Source organism: Sitophilus oryzae, unplaced genomic scaffold (genome assembly GCF_002938485.1).
Source record: "Sitophilus oryzae breed Bouriz unplaced genomic scaffold, Soryzae_2.0 scaffold_562_pilon_pilon, whole genome shotgun sequence".
NCBI classification, from domain to species: domain Eukaryota; kingdom Metazoa; phylum Arthropoda; class Insecta; order Coleoptera; family Curculionidae; genus Sitophilus; species Sitophilus oryzae.
The window spans coordinates 3,360,868-3,380,699 of record NW_022147154.1 but is presented as its reverse complement, the minus strand read 5'-3'; the positions used below and the strand labels follow the sequence as shown (position 1 = coordinate 3,380,699).

The 19,832-nt window shown below is 31.9% G+C and overlaps 1 protein-coding gene across 1 annotated transcript; it reads left to right on the top strand.

The window, feature by feature from the left end:
• The first annotated feature begins 1,031 nt into the window (after positions 1–1,031).
• LOC115887305 (neuroparsin-A-like) lies at positions 1,032–13,670 on the top strand. The gene is made up of 4 exons (XM_030906698.1): positions 1,032–1,269; positions 7,575–7,698; positions 10,432–10,540; positions 12,460–13,670. The coding sequence occupies exons 2-4, from the start codon at positions 7,628–7,630 to the stop codon at positions 12,583–12,585; spliced, it is 306 nt and encodes a 101-aa protein (XP_030762558.1). The 5' UTR covers positions 1,032–1,269; positions 7,575–7,627; the 3' UTR covers positions 12,586–13,670.
• Positions 13,671–19,832: the final 6,162 nt, after the last annotated feature.

Here is a 19,832-nt window from a genome sequence, read left to right as displayed (position 1 = left end):
GTTAATCAGAGTTATTGATATGTTTGATCCATACTTGTGCAATAGTTCTACACACAGAAACTAGCGTGTGATAGCCAATAACCAAAATTTCAAATCGCATAAATTATTTGATTGTTTTGATTGTCTAATTTAAACCGATCGCCTATGTTAAAAAGTCAAATAAAGCATTTTTACCTTGTTTATGAATATAAGTATAATGCACACAGTGTTAGAAATAATATACAGTGTATCCCATTTAAAAAAAAATAAGTTTGAGCCATATTTCAAGAATGACAGCTCCCAGCGGAAATGTAGTTACGCCGCTGGATTCTATGTGAAAAACTTTATGGAACACAGTTTCGATCAGTTATTTATAAGATACCTGAAATACGAAGGGGTCAAAAAAAGGAAGATTCTGAAATTTGTTCTAGCATTTTTAGTTCCTGTAAAACACGAAATGGGACATCCTGTACAGAGGAAGACAACAAACAAAACGGGGACGCTACTTTATAAGGGGTGGGGCGGAGTCAAAAAGTATCTCATTTTAGTTTCTCCTCCAAACCTTCGATAGGTCCTTAGATACTCGTACTTCGATAAAATATGTATGGAAAAATGTCTAAAATGCCAGTTTTGGGAATTATTTGACGCGTATTCATGGCCCCCAAAAATTTTGTAAATTTTAGAGTTTGTAGTAAAATTTATGGTCCTTTTAGAATTTATAATCACTTAGCACAAAATTGATTTTTCGAATCCTTGTTTTTAAACGTATGGCAAGGTAGTTAAATCTTTGTTTACATCATAAAAACCATAAAGCAACCACCCCCTGAATTTTTTCGCCCTTATTCATTTACACTCTGTATATTTTCTAAAAGATGACAATTTTGTGAATATCTATATTATGTTGCTGTAAATCGCCACAAAAAAAGTACGCTTCTTCTCCAGTCTCTGGATATTGAGTCAACTGTCAACCGATGTGCAGCACGACTTTACGGTATACAGTACACAAACTGTTCACTGGCCCAGAGGTACCCGTAGTGGTGGTGGTACTTCGATAAGAACTCTTCCTTTCTTGTAATTGTCGCTAGTGTTCGCAGAACTGCCTCGGTGTTGTCGTTGTGTGATTGTCTCGTGTGGCGGCTCTCCGAGGATACTGCCTGCCTGGCCTTGTTCGTGGCGAAATACGATCCATAGATGTGTGGAATAATTGTTGGCGCCGAGGAACGGGTAACGCAGAGCTACCATTGGACGTTCTCGATTAGATACTTGAAAAGCCGATCTCAGACACTGAAGGTACTCCTATGCTCTTTCACACATTTTTTACCCTAATTTTTTACATTTATTCTACTGTTTTGAAATAAATAATTCCGATACTATCTCTATTTAATCTTGGACACACATGGATTTAGTTTTTTGGTCCCATTTTTCATAGAATTGTGCCAGAGACTCTTCCACACATTTTTTTATCTAATTTTTCACATTTATTCCACTGTTTCGACATAAATACCTCACATACTATCAAATCTCTTTACACAGGATTTTTAGTTTTTTAACCCTATTTTTGCAGAATTGTACCAGAAACTTGAAAGGTACTATCAGGCCCTTTCGCATATTTTTTAATTATTTTTTGACCTTATTTTTCCACATTTATTCCACTGTCGAGAAAAAATACTTCTGATACTATCTAATCTCTTCGGAAATTTGTATTTTTTTTTCCTATTTTTTTGTAGAATTGTAATACTGCTTTCAAAAAATACCTAAATAAAAGTAAACTACAGTCAGGTTTGTATACAAAGTACTGACTGCCTATCAGTGGCGTAGCTACACCTCCGCTAAACCCTACGGAAGCGGGGGGCTCGTTGATACACAGGGCCCCGACCGTGTAATTAAAAACTTAAGATATTGTGGACAGAGAGGCACAATGTTGAAAGATGCGGGGAAGCCCAAAATTTCTAGTTACGCCACTGCTGCCTAATCTTATTGATACCATTTTTTTTATTCTATTTTTTCAGTTTTATACCACTGTTTAATTCAAATAGCCAAAAGGAAATAAATTATAATTAAATTTTAATACGGCACTGTCTATACTCTATTCTAATTTTTAACTCTGTGCTCTATTCATTTGGAAGACGAAGTAATAATATACCCATACAGGGTGCGTCTCAAAAGTGGCTCACCCCTATAACTTTTTTTATTTTTTCAGATAAAAAAAACGAGATTTGATACGTTAGTATATGGCATAAATCAGAATTGATTGATGTATTCACTTGTTTTTAGTCACTTCCTGTTTCACCGGAAATGAAATTGTACCCTCAGTATATTTTTATTTTATTCGATAGAAAATGACTCTCTGAATAGAATGACGTATGATATGTCAACTTTTGACATTGTCACATTATTTTCGCCGATTTTCGGTTTATTTAAAATTGTAACATGCAGTTTGTAACGAAATTTTGACTTGGAAATACCAAGGGTGTGGTATCAAACTATTCGTTGTATCAAACTATTCGTAAAAAAGCTTTTTCCAAATATGCTAATGAGCCACCCTCGTTATATTTGGAAAAATTGAGAGATGGTTAAAAATATGATTTGAGCATTTTTAACCGGCCAGGACAAGACACGAAAAATATTAAACGAGCAAATTTATTTTTCTACGGCTCCTTGATTAAAAATTAGTGTTTTTAACACATTCTAGATTGAAAATTAAAATACGATGTTTTTTCTAAGCGAGAATGTCAAATGTTGACATATGGTATGTCATTCTGTTCAGAATGTCATTTTTTATCGAATAAAAAATACCGAGAGTGCCATTTAAAAATCAAAAGTTGTAGTAGATAATTTCCAGTGGAACGGGGAGTGACTGAAAACAATTGAAAACGTCAATCGATCCTAATTTATTTCATATACTAATATACCAAATCTCGTTTTTTATCTAAAGAAATAAAAAAGTTATAGGGGTGAGCCACTTTTGAGCCGCACCCGGTATATCTCCCAAAAATAGTAAACATCGCCGTAAAATTTTGAAAATGCCAGCGTTTGTAGCTGGCTCTCTCGTGGAGTGATTCCTGACATAAAAATAAGATTTAGTTTTCATATCAGCAAAGGTCCGATTCTGCTTTGTTTCGTAGCTATAGGGTGTTAAAATCTTAAAATTTTTTCGATTTATTATAATTTTCTTCCAAGTACCTTTAGCGTTTCGAATGAAATTTTATGGGTTATCACTGGAATATTTTTCTAAAATAAGCATGTACCCCACTGACTTTTTTCCTCTTTTTAGCGAAATAGTGTAAGCAGTAATGCCGATTAAAAGTTGTCTCTTGATATTTTGTCGATTTTGGCCTCCTTGATGAGATAAATGCAATTTTATAAATTTCTTTCCTCATCAAAAATATGAAAAAACGTTCCTATAAACATGGGTATGGAAATGCATAGTTTATTAGAGTTATAGGATGTTAAACTTCTATATAAAAATGTTTTTATATAGTAGGCAACTCTTTGCCTAACATCTATTACTAGTACTTACAAGCTTAAACAGCATAAATGTTCTTGAATTGTACCGTATGATCGAAAAAAAAACTGCGGCAGTGATGTCTATGAAATGAATATCGCTGTTATATATGTAAAATTATATAGGGATTGCCATCGATAGTCATTTGCAAGCCAACTGGACGCCGTTTTTTTTCGACCATATGGTATCTTATATTTAATTTAATTTTATTTTACTCCTTGACAAACACCTATTAAGGTAGCTACATGTAAAGGCCTAAAGGAAACAAATACAATCACAATTACTTTATTAAAACTAAGAAAAAAAATCAACATGTACTTCGAACCTACAAAAGTATACATAATATTTAATTTATAATTGGTCAATAATAGGAGTTCTATCGATCAGTGAATTAACCAAAATCAACACTTTTTTGCTAAAATATGATCGCTACCAAAGTAACTCAGTCAATCCAAAATACTTTTAGATATTTGTTTACTTATAAAATGACATACTTTTATTATATCTATTATATCTGTCTTATCGTTCTATTGATTTTCTCCAACAAGCTGCAAATACAAAAATCCAATTTATCTCTATTGTATTATAATGTATTGATATTGCTATTGGATAATAATAACAATTAATAATATCAAAAGTTTAGTGTACAACGAGATAAAAGTTTTAATTATACTTCACACGTCGATATAAAAACAATATCAAGTTTGTTTAAATAAATTAGAGCATAAGAATAAAGAATAATATTTATTTATCAACACTATTAAATAAATGTTGATCTAGGAAGGCTATGGAAATAAATATACGAGGGTGTCCTACAACAAAAATTGTGTTAAAATCATTAATGTCTTTGGTTATAATAGGTGTTTTCGAGATATCTTTAAACATTTGCATTATTCATGTTAGTTTTGCGGATTAAGATAGGATATATTTAGGTTTTGTGGATTGTTGACTGTCCGGTGTACGAGGAATTCAAAAATGTACAGATGCTACTGTATACGTTTTAAATGTATTAGTTTGTTTTCATCAAAATCATCGAGCTAAAAATATGATTTGGCCTGCTTAATTTATTCAATAACATATTTACAAAATTCGGTTACTTTCTCGTAGCAAACATGTGTATTTTATTTATTTATAACTCTTTTTTTTCTAAACTCTTTTAATGAAATCATTACCTATATTTGCCATTTTCTTTGTAATATTTTAATTAATTGATTGAGAGACAGACGATTGATAATTCTGAACAGTTCTTGTTATACGGAGTATTTCAAAAAACATGTGCCATCTCTCGTGGGGAGATTCCTCACGTAAAAATAAGATTTATTTTTGATATCAACATAGGTCCGATTCTGCTTTGTTTCGTAGCTACAGTGTGTTAAAGACTTAATATTTTTTTGATTTATTCTAATTTTCTTGCAACTACCTTTAGCGTTTCGAATGAAAATTTGAGGGTAAAAGTTACTATAACTGCGATATATTTTAAAGCTTAAAATGTGTCGATATATAACCAGGGACGTGCATATGGTTTATCACTGGAATATTTTTCTAAAAAAAAGCATGTACGCCACTGACTTTTTTTTCTCTTGTTAGCGAAATAGTGTAATCAGTTTATTGCCGATTAAAAGTTGTCTCTTGATATTTTGTCGATATCAGCCTCCTTGGTGAGACAAACGCAATTTTATTAATTTGCCTTTATCCAAGTCTAATAGCAAACCTTTAAAAAAAATAAACTTGTGAAAGTTTTAAATAAGTACTCCATTGATTTCCCACCAAAAAATATAAAAAAAGGTTCCTATAAACATGGGTATGGAAATGCATAGTTTTAAAATTACAGGATGTTAAAACTTTTTAAAATTAGGTTTTTTTGTAATTATCATAAATACCATTATTTTTTTACTCCAAATTGCTGTAGGTTGGACTAGTAGTAATAATAACTAATAGTAATAATATTTAATAATAAAGAAGAGGTAAAATATATAACTTATTTATTTTATTTTTCTTTAAATTTTATTAATTCTGATTATTATTTTTTTTAAATTGCTTTTTTCTCATCAAGGTGGCCGAATTCGACAAAATATCAAGAAATAACTTTTAGTTGGCATTAAACGACCTACACAATGTTGATATTAAAAAAGTCAGTGGCCTACGTGCTTTTTTTAGACAAATATTCCAGTGATAACCCATATGCACGTGTCTAGTGAATATGTCGACACTTTTTTAGCTTTAAAATATGTTGCATTTATAGTCACCTTTACCCTCAAAAAGTACCTGGAAGAAAATGATTATCGAATGATTACTAAGAATTTAACACTCTGTAGCTACGAATCAAAGCAGAATCCGACCTATGTTGATATCAAAAATAAATCTTACTTTTACGTGAGGAATCTCCCCACGAGAGATGGCACATGTTTTTTGAAAATCCCTGTATTAATCAGAATGGTCGAATTTTTCTTTAACGATAAGTCATATCACACTAAAGTGAGTAAAAAATGGTCAGTCTAGATCACAGCTTATTCAGCACCAGCTGAACATCTTCGCTTCTTCTTTGCGAGTATTATTATTTTAGAGTATCCTCGTGTCACCTAATCTTACTATTCTCATACATACGAGTATACCAGCAGTCAGAGCATGAGTCTCGTTCGTTTTTTTTTTTCATAAAACTTCCAAGGAGCTCGGAACCCGACTTGGTACATAACATATCTACTACACTACATGTATCTAGGCACACCTTATTCAGTACCAGCTGATCATCTTCTATATTCTATCTATATAAGTCAGGAGGCGGTGATAAATTATTGATCTAGATTAAATATCTGCTTTAGAACTGCACATGAACTTAAAGTGTTCGATGGAGATCGAATAATACATGTCTATTTACTTGGTTTCAAGTTCAGGAAATCTCTTTTTGAAAATTGAAGATAATTTCTTTAAAAAATAATTCCGTATGATCGAAAAGAAGGGCGTCCATTTGGCTTGGAAATGAACATCGATGACATTCCCCATATAATTTTACTATAAAATGACCGCGATCTTTTTTTCGATTATATTGTAGATTAATAATAGAAACTTAACAGATACAACAGTGGAGTACTACGGTATTTTTATTATATCATATTTAGCTTTAGGGTTTCATTTTTGCTCCACAGTATTTAAAATATTTTAGGCGGAAAGTATACTCTCGACTGACTAGTGAGAAAGAAAATCTAGGATTTAGTTGGGTTGCAGTCGGAAGGGTTTGACAAAGAATTAATACATTTTGTTAATTGTCAAGTTTTCGGAATTTATTTATTCCTTCCTCAGGACACTAAAATGGAAATACATGTTAGACAATTATTGTTCTAAAAGTTAAGAGTAAAAACTTACTTAACGTGGTACAGAAAAGACCTTCATAAAAAACTACATTAAACATCGTTTGTGTTGATAACTCCACCGTGAAACATCGCTGACCAGTCAACCACAAAAAAGGGGGGAAGAGGACTCTTATAGGGCGGTTAAGTCAATGTTCTAAATAAATATCAGGCGGCTTAACCGCCCTATAAGAGTCCTCTTCCCCCCTTTTTTGTGGTTGACTGGTCAGCGATGCTTCACGGTGGAGTTATCAACATAGTTTTTTATGAAGGTCTTTTCTGTACCACGTTAAGTAAGTTTTTACTCTTAACTTTTAGAACAATAATTGTCTAACATGTATTTCCATTTTAGTGGCCTGAGGAAGGAATAAATAAATTCCGAAAGCTTGACAATTAACAAAGTGTATTAATTCTTTGTCAAACCCTTCCGACTGCAACCCCACTAGATCCTAGATTAAAATATTTTAGGTAGTTAAGAAATAATATTAATTCAAGTAGAATATAGCAGTAAGTGAACACGCTTTGTCTGTATTTCTTTATTTTGTTCTTTATAACATATGTCATGTTGTAAAGGCTGGACCGACATACCAGTACTAGTTTATTTTATGACCGTATATACGGCCATTTTAATATGTGGACTTATTCGTCATGCCTGCTTTTACTACTGCTATATTTAATTAAAATTTAAGTTGTTATTGTTTATTTCTTTGTCTGTTTATCTAATTTCTTTATTTTTATTGTTGCAGGCTGCGATTCCCCGAGATCCGAGGACACAGAAAAAATTGTAACATCTTTAATTATGCATACTAGTATAGTTCTAGTATTAATTATAAGCTTTATGCTACCTCTCAACTATGAGGTTTACGGATAGTAAGTATACATTTTATCATAGTAGAATGTATAAAATGCAATATAAGTAATATCAAATTATATGTTTATTTTTTTATTAAAGCTCCGAATTGTATAATTTGAGTTGTGAAGCATTTCTGTATGAGCCATATACTTTTTCGTTTACCTTCTCTAGCAAAATAAATAATGATTTGGCATTTACTTTTGTTATTCAAAGAAAAGCAATTATATTATTATTGTGTTTTAATTAGTATCTATAAAAGAGTTGTATCTTCTGTTGTACAATAAAGAAAGTCAATTCCTCAGCAGAGCTGCAACAAGTCAGTTTCAAAATTACTTAAATCCTAAGTCATTTCTACAATCAAGATGATTTAAAACGTAAGTTAATTTCAAGATGAAGTTTAAAGGATTTAAATCTTAAGTCTTTGACTTAAATGATTTTCTTTCAAGTCAAGTCATTTTCGTAAAGACTTTAATCAATATAATGTAATTTAAGTCATGACTTAAGTTTATATTTTTAGTCTATATATAACTCGTAAATCATGATGATCTGCGAGTCGGCAAAATGAATTAAATCAAAATAATTACCGTTAAGTCAAGACTGCGAAAATTCAATTTAAGTACCTATATTTTAATGTTAAATAAACAGGTATGGTAGGCTATTAAGATCGACAAAAAAAAGTTTTTTTAATTTCACTCAAAATGAGTTATTTGGGTCATAAATGAAAATACAAAATATTTTCATGGTGTCTGTCCGTCTGTCTGTCTGTAACACGATAACTGAAAAACCGCTAAACCGATTTTAACCAAATTTGGCACAAAAATACTGTGGCACCCGAGAATATGGTCATTAGTTTTTGGTGGGGGGTTGGTAAGGGGTTATGGGAGTTGTTGTATGTAAAATTTCACTCAAAATGAGTTATTTGGGTCATAAATGAAAATACAAAATATTTTCATGGTGTCTGTCCGTCTGTCTGTCTGTAACACGATAACTGAAAAACCGCTAAACCGATTTTAACCAAATTTGGCACAAAAATACTGTGGCACCCGAGAATATGGTCATTAGTTTTTGGTGGGGGGTTGGTAAGGGGTTATGGGAGGGGGTTAAACATTTTACAAATCGTAACTCCAAAATTACAGTATCTAGCGAAACGCGGTTTTCAATTTAAGATTAGGAATAATATTTGCAACAAAATTTGCAATAAAATCAAAATCAATCAAAGTCGCAGTTTTTGAGATATTCCGTGTTTCCGTAGTCCGTTTTTGAGAAAATCCGTGTGGAGAACTCCAAACTCCCATCGGACGCGACCCCAGGTGGCGGATAGGGGAAATAACCACGGAGCAAAATTGGAAAAATTCCTTTACTTTGAAACTAAAAGAACTGCCTACCAACTTTTTATTAACATATTTTAGTATGGGCGGCTAGACGTGCCTCCCGGCGCCAATTTTTTTTATTTAAATGTAACCGTTTTTGTAGATGTCATCGAATACATGCCCATTAAAAAATGGTGATATGTTTGTATGTACTATGTCGATAGCATAATCTAAGGACTGGAAGATTTTAAGGTATTCTTAAATATATTCGCGATCAATTTCTTTCGTTCGTCTTTCGGGCTACATAATTGAGTCGGGGATTCATTTCAATTGTATTGAGTATTGTTTTTTATCGGCTGCCTGGCTGCCATCTAAAAAAAGAAATGCTACCCACTATTAAACATGTATCAAAAAAATATAAACATCTGACTTCAGTCTTTTATAAAAAGACTTAAATCTTTTTCTATTTGGGAATAAAGATTTAAATCGCAAATCGTTTTGAAAAAGACTTAAATTTTAAGTCTTAAGACAGCTTTCGGAAAATGACTTAAGTCATTAGAATTATTTAAATCAAAAAAATATTCTCTGAGCTTGCAGCCCTGTTGGTCAGTGAAGTCCTATTCCTTGGACCTTGAAAAAAACTCTGTATTTTGATATAAATATAGTGATTAAAATAAATAGCAACATTAATATATTTGCAAAAGACAAAATAGGAAATTTGACACAATTTAATCACAGTACAGTTTTAATCACGAAGACATTAACTTTCTTGAGTGTATATGTTTATCATTAAATAACTCGATTTCCTTTACTGTGTATCACAAGTTAAAGTCTGTTTTAAATACTGCTTTTCATAATAAATTTTGAATAATGCCATTTTTTTAGTATTTTATTAACCAAGAACTCCGATTTTTAAGTATTTTTAGGTTCCAGTTTCTTTAACTGCAAATATGACAAAATAGAAAATTATTTTTATAAATTAAACAGTGATTGGTGTTCTTTGAAACCTTAAATAAGTTTATGAATTCTGCGGACTTTCTTATTACTCAACCTATACGTCCTAATTCAAATCGTACATTGAACATACATAATCTGTCAGTTCTGGCTAGACAATTTTCTCTTTATACAATTAGTCTTGATCACGCACCGCTCGCAAGGACATTTTAGAAGCCGGTCTATATTTTCGTTTGTGCAGGTCTGTGAGATAATAAGATCATACACCGAGTGTTACGACGTATTCGTATATAATTTAATCCCATCTTTATTCAGCGCGTAAATTCTGATGCATCTAATGCATTCGTTAATGTAAAAATACGAATTTATAATGGACTAGAGATTTTTTATAAATATTTTTACATTAAAAAATTAATTTTCAAACGTATCCCTGAAAATGTTTGAAGGGTTTTAAAGTTTTCTTATAAATTAATCTTTTTTTTTTAGTTTTCTCAGACCGTGTCAAGTATGCGACGATGATTGTGATGCAGAGTTACCTCAGCCATGTATATGGGGAGAAGCTAGAGATGAATGTGGTCGAAGAATTTGTACAAAGGTATTTTTTATTAAAATATTGTATTCCACTTCTTAAATGCCATCACCACAATTTTTTATTACCGCAATTGTTTCCCTACTACAATGTCACATGTGGATTGTTAGAATCACAGCGTATTCATAACCAGCCTGCCAACTTACGAGCATTTGGATGGAAATCTGGATACTTATATCCTTCTTATATCTAAAGACTGTTCAGCCATCGTTTGCCGTTACGTCATCATTATTTTTCAAATATGAGTTTTAGGGTGTGTCTGAGATCAGTTCATATTGTTTAGAAAATTTTACGTACGTTCCTATATTATTATGTTTGTTCCAACCGGACGAGAGAACCGTCCTAGAACGGTAATTTCCTATCAGTCAATTCATTTGTTAATCTTGACAAATGATCAAACTTTTCAAACAATAAGTGGGCGACTAGAAATTACCGTCTCAGGATTCTCAGTCCGGTTTGAACGAACCTATTGATTAAGCAAGTTCCGTTCTTTTCGGCATTTATTCATTTTTCTTGAACTCTTCATCAGTTACAATCCTTTGGACAGTTGAAATTTCTATTTCTAAGGCAACAGCAATTCGCTATATTCTTTAAAAACGCTGTCAATTCGTATTTTACATATTGATATTACACCTTGACATTCATTTTTTAGCCGACCATACCAACAGGTATGGTAAGTTATTAAGATCGGTAAAAAAAACGTTTTTTTAATTTTACTCAAAGTGAGTTATTTGGGTCATAAATGACCTAAATACAAAATATTATTTTCATGGTGTCTGCCTGTCTGTCCGTCTGTATAATTCAAAAACCGCTAAACCGATTTTAACCAAATTTGGCACAAAAATACTGTGGCACCCAAGAATCTGGCCATTAGTTTTTGGTGGGGGTGGGGGTTGATAAGGGTGTATGGGAGGGGGTTAAAAATTTCAAAAATCGTAACTCCAAAATTACAGTAGCTAGCGAAACGCGGTTTTCAATTTAAGATTAGGAATAATATTCGCAACAAAATTTGTAATAACATCAAAATCAAAGTCGCAGTTTTTGAGATAAAAAAATGCTTTTTATACGTGCCTCCCGGCGCCAATTTTTTTTACTTCATATACGGCGTCCACGAGCGTCTCTTTCTGGAGAAAAATAATTATAAGCTTAGCAATGGAGTTCTTGTTCATTTTGGTTGGTCTTTGAGGCAGTTTTGCAATAAAAAAAATTGAATTTTGTTTTACAGCAACAATTTGGCAACAATCAAATTTTAATTTTGACATTGATCGATGTCCGTCAATAAAATTATAACCCCAAATGAAATGATAATGATAATTACTAAAAGGAATATGCAGTAATGCATATTCAAACCAAACCAAACCAAACCAAACCAAACATTTGCACTTATTTAAGACTCACCCTGTATATTAAAAATTTAATTGTTTTTGGAAAAATAAATTATAAAACTGCCATGCTTAGAGGTGCATGTTAGATAGTCGCTTATCTTATTTAACAAATAAGACAAAGTCTGAGATTGATTAATTGAGGGTGCATCCACATTATCCTAGAAAAAGCGGATCAGCGTATCGGCGTAACGATCTTGAAATGATTTCCAGTAATTCTATTGGCTGAAATTTTTGACAGCCAGAAAAATTACTGGAAATCGTTTCAAGGTCGTTACGCCGATACGCCGATCCGCTTTTTCTAGGATAATGTGGATGCACATTGAACCATCGTGTAAAAAACGACCAATAGTGTTTCTCTGACTGCTGGTAGAGGTGTTCACTATGATAGACGCAGTAGGAAACATTCGAAATACTCAAAAACAAATGAAGATGGGCAGCTGGTATTGAATGGGCTGTGTACGAGTATAACTACTTTTTGCTCATTTCTTTATTAAATTATTGATTGATAAATTGACTGATCTATTGAATTATCAATTTTAGGGACCTGGTGAACGCTGCGGTGGAAAGTTCAACATCTTGGGCAAGTGCGGTGAAGGCATGATGTGCAAATCAGACGAAAGATGTCACGGCTGTTCCGTCCAAACCCTGGAGTGTTTCAACGGCTAACGTCTCGATCTCAACACGCAACTACCATCATCAGTATTACGTGGCGTAACTGTTTCCCATTGTTTTTAGTAGTTTTTAATTCGTCAATTGTCAATTTTTTGTTCTACTCGTTTAAATGCTGTGATTCGCGTCGTTTTGTTTTATCTATTTCTTTTTTTACCGACTCGTGGAAGTGATAAGATAGTGTGGAACATCACACCTAGATGGCTGATACAACTAAACACTGACGACCTCTTAAGTGACTAAAAAAATTGTGCCCAATATTATGTAGAGACGATGTAATTTTATGCATACTTTTTTTTATTTATGGTATTTTTAACCCATACTGGTTAGAATTTTTTTTGTAAAGATATTTGTTATCTTGGGTTTATTTGTGATAAAATTAACCATAAGTGCTTTTAGGATTCAATCCTTCAAAATGTCAGTTAATATTATTTATTTTATAATATAACTTACAAAAATATTGCTCTCTTTATTACATAAGTAAATATGAAGATAAACGATAAAAACATGTAATAAAAAGAACGAGAATTAAAATATAAAATTATAATAATTTTTGACGCATAAATTGATATAATTTTGTGATAAATACTTTTAATTCTAATGCAACTCTAACAAACAACATATATATTATTGTACATATAAAAACCGATCTTGTACTGTCTTATAGCTCTCTTCCGAATAATTTTAAGGCCAAAAACTTTAGATTATAAGTTTTTATTTTGTATTTAAGGGCAATTCTATAGTACAAATATAAAATAGTGGGAAAGACAGACTACTATTATTAATCTAATATATAGGAGAACTAATCGACGAAATCAAATTAATGAAGTTTTGTTCAATTTCACGTTACACACTTTTTTTAAAATAACGTTTTTTCATTTTTTTGTAATTATGTAGTTACGCTACTGAAAACTGTGCACTAAAGTATATTTAATGTGATTATATGAAAATGGACTTAATATGCTTTTATCCTGTTAAATTTAAATAACAGGAAAATGCAAGTTCTGATCTGATCGTTATTTATTTTGTTAATCTACTAGACATGCATAATATTTGATATAATATAGGACTGCAAATTTCTACTATTTTGTTTTATTCTTGAACCTATTTATATATTCCTATCAAATGCAAGGGCCAATAATCCCAATTACCAACCAAATTGTTACCAGTTGGCACCAAGACTATATGGCCAGTGCTGTACCAGAGGGTTTATATAAAAATGCAAAATTAAATAAAAATCGCAATTTAAATGTTTCTTGAATTATTATCCGATGGTTATTAATTTTATGTTTTACACGTCTGCCTTTTATAATAAAATTGATTACTCAACTTTTTAACTCAAAAAAAATTAAATGTTATTAGTTATCAACTAAATTGGGGAGAGTTTACAGAATTTAATTTAGTATTTACTGTCACGAATTATTATTAGCTATAAATAATATTTATTTATTTATATTTTTGATAAAAGTTTGGCCTACGCCTATGGTGGATGCAGCCTATTTAGGTGGTGGTATGCCAATTATTTGAAGAAAACGAGTGGAAAATGTATTAAGACATTTACAGATGGTACAAATCTTGTATAGACTTTTATGCCCAATATCTAGTACATATCATAGTATACCTACTATAATAAAAATAATTATCAAACTCAATAAAAAAGCTATAAAGGTAGAGTGCAGCAAATTAATTTTTATTTACCTAGAAACGTAATTCCTGGCTCTTTCACAAAATAAGCTCTTTCTTCTTGCTGCGGCATTTACACTTAAAATCTGAACAAATCGCTATTGTAATAAAGTTTATACAAAGTTCACTACACACAACAAACTATAAAAATCGCTAAAATAATCCTACTCCTTTGTTTGCCACCAAAAACATGGCGTCCTATACAGGGTCCGGCAATAGTGCGTCGGGCATTTGTAGCTCCTAGAATAAAAAACTTGAGAATTTTGTTTAAGTGCGAACCTAAAGTCTGTACTAGGATGTTTTTCAGGAAAATATTTTAACTTCTATAGGGTGGCCCAAAAAAGTATGAGTGGATCTGGATGATTTTTTTAAATGGAATGTTATTGCATTTTCGGCTTCCTTTCTGATCACTTTACATAATCCTAAGATCTGAGTAAATATATATGTCGATAGTTTCAGAGATATTAAAAAATAAATAAAAAATATATCATTTTCAACCGTGCTTAAAAAAATATTAAAAATACAAGAACTGTTCTGAAATCAAAACTATATTAGGTATTTACTTTAGATGGTCTGTTCTTACTTTGTTATATGGCAGTCGTAAATAATACAGGATGTTCAATAATCTATGCCAAACTTTCTAAAATATAAAATATTTTTCTTTGTTTTTTAAATGGAACACCCTGTATATTATTTTTTTAATAGATCTATCTATCTATCTATTCAGCCTCTTCGGTCCATCGTTGGACATAGGCCTCCCCCAATCTCTTCCACTCTTCCCTCTCTGTCGCCATGCTCATCCATCTTGTGCCTGCATGTTTCTTCAGATCGTCCGCCCATGTCATCAGGGGTCTTCCTCTACTTCTTCTATTCTCCCAGGGCCTCCAGTTTACCGATGCATTTGTTCCATCGATCATCCTTCTGTCTGACATTGTGACCGGCAAACTTCCATTTCAATTTTGCTACTTCACTTCTAACATCCCTTACTTTAGTTTTTCCTCTGATCCACTCATTCCTTTTTCTATCTGCCAGCCTTATATGTAGCATTTGACTTTCCATAGATCTTTGAGATTTGATTACCTTATCCATATTCGATTTCGTCAGTGTCCAGGTCTGGGATCCGTAAGTAAGTACAGGGAGTACACATTGATTATATACTTTGGTTTTGAGGTACTGTGGATATCTTTTGTTTTTTAATATGTAACTTAATTTTCCAAATGCTGCTCAGGCCAGTCTTACTCGTCTCTTTATTTCAGCTGTTTGGTTTTCTTTTTTCAGTTTAATCATTTGTCCCAGATATATATACTCTTCAACTTGTTCTATTTTTTCTTGGTTTATTCTGGTTGTTATGTTTTCATCTGTGTTTGTTATGATTTTAGTTTTAGTGTAGTTCATATTTAGGCCTATTCTTCTAGCTGCTGTATCCAGTTCTTCCAGCATTTCTATCAGTTCTTCTTTCTTTTCTGTTATTAAGGCGATTCCATCCGCATATCTTAGGTGATTCAAGTATTGTCCACATATTTTGATACCTTTTTCTTCCCAGTCTAAATTTTTGAAAACGTCTTCTAATGCCTGGTTAAAGAGTTTAGGGGATATTGTATCGCCCTGTCTGACACCTCTTCCTATGCGAATTGGCTTTGTTCCTTCGTGGATTTTAATGGTTGTTGTTGCTTCGCTATATATGTTGGCTATTAAGTCTGCGTATCTGTAGTCTATCCTGCTATTTATTAAGGAAGTTTTTACTGCCCAGTGCTCAATACTATCAAAAGCCTTTTCAAAATCTACAAATGCAATATATAGTGGGATGTTGTATTCATTGGCTCGTTCTATTAGTATTTTCATAGTTAATAAGTGGTCGACTGTACTGTATCTTTTTCTGAAGCCTGTTTGTTCTTTTGCTTGGTATCCGTCAAATTTTGTTGTTAGTCTATCGGTTAATATTTGCGTGAAGAGCTTATAAATTACATTAAGGAGTGTTATAGGACGATAGTTTTTTAGATCTGCCTTCTCACCTTTTTTATGTAGGATGATGGTTATAGATTCCTTCCAGTCGTTTGGGATTATTTTTTCTATTAGGATTCTATAGGAGAATATGAAGAGTATTAACTACAGCTTTTCCGCCGTACTTTAGCATTTCTGTTGATATTCCGTCTTTTCCAGGTGATTTGTTGTTTTTCATTTTCTTCAATGCTCTCTTAATTTCCGATTTGCTTATTTCAGGTTGTAGTTCTGAGTTTTGAGTTTATAGTTCTGAGTTTACGTAAACTTTTCAATAGATGAAGATTTAAAAAACGAACATATTTTTTATTTAAAGTATTTCAAAATTTTTAATAGTTTTTCAGATACACGCAGTATTATTTCATATTATGGCGCTTTCAATAGTAAAATACGAGAGAAAAATCACTGGGTGGCTTTGATAAAAATTTACTGTGGAAAATGCCATATGAAATATAAAATCGCGAATATCTGCGAAACCGTTAAAAATTAATAATAATAAAATTGATACTTTAAATACAAAAAATATTTATTTTTAATTCTCAATCTATTGAAAAAATAATATACAGGGTGTTCCGTTTAAAAAAAAGAAGAAAAATTATTTTATATTTTAGAAAGTTTGGCGTAGAATTTTGAACATCCTGTATGATTTACGATTTCCATATTTATAGCAAAGTACAGACCATCTAAAGTAAATACCTAATATAGTTTTGATTTCAGGACAGTTCTTGAATTATTAATCATTTTTTTAAGAAAGGCTGAAAAATATATAGTTTTTATGTATTTATTAATATCTTGCTGAAATTACAGAAATATATTTACTCATGTCTTAGGGTTATGAAAAGTGAACTGAAAGGAAGCCAAAAATGCAATAATATACAAAGTGTTCCATTTAAAAAAACTCATCCCGGTCCATTCACACTTTTTTGAGCCACCCTATAGAAGTAAAAATATTTTCCTGAAATACACCCTCCTACATACTTTAGATTTACACTTAAACAAAATTCCCAAGTTTTTTATTCTATAGCTTTGTTTGGGTTCTTGTTATTACCGATTCTGAACCGTCCTAGAACTATGATGCGTATGCGCAGAAGGAAATATGAAGGCATTATTGCATTTGCGCATGCGCTGCAGAGTTCTAGGACGGCTCAGAATCGGTAATAACAAGAACCCGAAAAAAGCTAATAGGAGCTACAGATGCCTGACGCACTATTGCCGGACCCTGTACAATGTAACATAACATATACCTTGCTCCACACCTATATGTGTGTCCTTCTCTTCTTGAGTCATTGATTCCGAAATACATGTTGTAGATTATTATAGCTAGGGCTTGGAATCTTTGGTGTTACAACAGCAAAATGAAATAGCATAAGAATTTACTTTTAACACTGGACGCGCTTCAGCTAACCTTGCATCATCATTAGACGATTAAAACAATTCTTCTAAGTTTTAATCACCTGCTGATGATGCTAACATAGTTAACGAAAGCGCGTCCAGTGTTAAAAGTCAAGTATTTTAGTGTATTGCGGTGAATTAGTGATTTATTTTTCTATATGTTCATTCTTAAATGAAAAAATCTTCCTAGATGTTAAGGTAATGAATTTTCATACAACAAACTTTCATACCCCATTCTACCCCCTAAGGGTATGCATTTCTTAAATTCGCTTTATAACTCGGCAACCTTTGTGCCAATGTCTAAGGAATTTTCGTCACAATAGTGTGTAACTGTGCCATCTATCTTATCCAAAGTGAAATACATATTTTTTCGTCACAATAGTGTGTAACTGTGCCATCTATCTTATCCAAAGTGAAATACATATTACTAATAAAAATATATTATTGAAGAAAACGATTTTAGATATACATAAATCAAAATAATCTAGCTGAAAATTAGGTCAGTCAATTAATATTTTTATTCCCTTTTTTGACGATTTTGTCTATACCAAGCTTTACTATAAATACCTTGTCATATTCTACCTCACAAAATTTGTTTCTAAAATTATATGTTAATGACAAAATGGCGAAGGAGATTTAAAAATATAGTTTAAGCATTATTCATGTCATTATCATAATATGTCTCTAATATCCCCTTAAATTTAGTTATTTTTCCTTACTTGTCAAAATGGAACATTAAAGTTTTTCCCTTTTCATGAACTAAATAAAGCCTTATAAAATATAATATCTAAGTTGCCTTAAATCTATATTAATATATAAAATCCTTAAGTGACTGACATACTGATTAATCACGATCCTGCTCAAACCACTCAACGTAAGAAGCTCAATTTTGGCATACAGGTTGATTCTAGGGTGTAGAGGTTCGATAAGAAGGGATTTTTCGAAATTCCAGTTCCAAGAGGGTGAAACCTCCCCACAAATATTACAATATTTTTTATTTAAAAAACATTGATTAATCACGATCCTGCTTAAAGCGCTTGACGTAAAAAGCTGATATTTGGAAAACATATTGACTTTAGGGTGTAGAGGTTCGAAAAGAAGGGATTTTTCGAAACTCGAATTCTAAGGAGGTGAACTATCCCTCAAATATTAAAATATTTTTTATTTAAAAACCGGTGACTTTTTCGGAAAAACTCTTAAACGCGTATATTTTATTTTATTGTTTTACATATTTTAAGATTTTTTATAAATTTATACAGGGTGTTTCATAAAATGTGACCATTGATTAATCACGATTCTGCTTAAACTGCTTGACGTTTAAAGCTGATTTTTGGCAAACGGATTGACTGTGGGGTGTAGAGGTTCGATAAGGAGGGGTTTCTCGAATCTCAAATTCCAAGAGGGTGAAAACCCCTCAAATATTACAATATTTGTTATTTAAAAAACGGTTAGTCTTTCGGGAAAACGCTTGGACAAGCATAATTTATTTGGTTTTTTTACATATTTTGAAATTTTTTAAAAAATCATACAGGGTGTTCCAAAAAGTTGGGTAATTTCTTAACCACGATTCTGCTTAAACTGCTTGACGTAAAAAACTTATTTTTGGCAAACGGATTTTTCGAAAGTCAAATTCCAACGAAATGAAACTACCCCTCAAATATTACCAAGTTATATAATAATATCGCCATATTGTTTTTTCTCATGCTGACATAAATGTGAAAAAATTTTATCCAGTTTGTATGTTAATGGAAATTCTTGCTTTGCTTTATCATCACCATTACAAATGATTAATTCGACGCGAACGAAGTCGCTTGTACACGCTAGTTTAGTTATAAATCGATTTTAGATTTGTAGAAAGATTTATAGAGATTTTATAGCGACTGTCGCCTGGCGTGCCAAAACGAATCAACAAATCGTAAAGCTTCACCGTTGCAACAGTTTTGTTATATCTTTAGCAAAACAAATATAAACGAACTTGTACCGAATTTCTGAGGCATTTCACGGCCAAATGGTGAAAATAACGGCTCTCCACAAAGTGACACACACCAGCCAGAATCCTAAGCTCATCTGTAAAAACATTCTTGTTTATTACGAACGCATATTAGTGGCGTCGACTGACTTAACTTTATTATATTATGCGACCTAAATTAAACAGAATTAAAATGCACAAG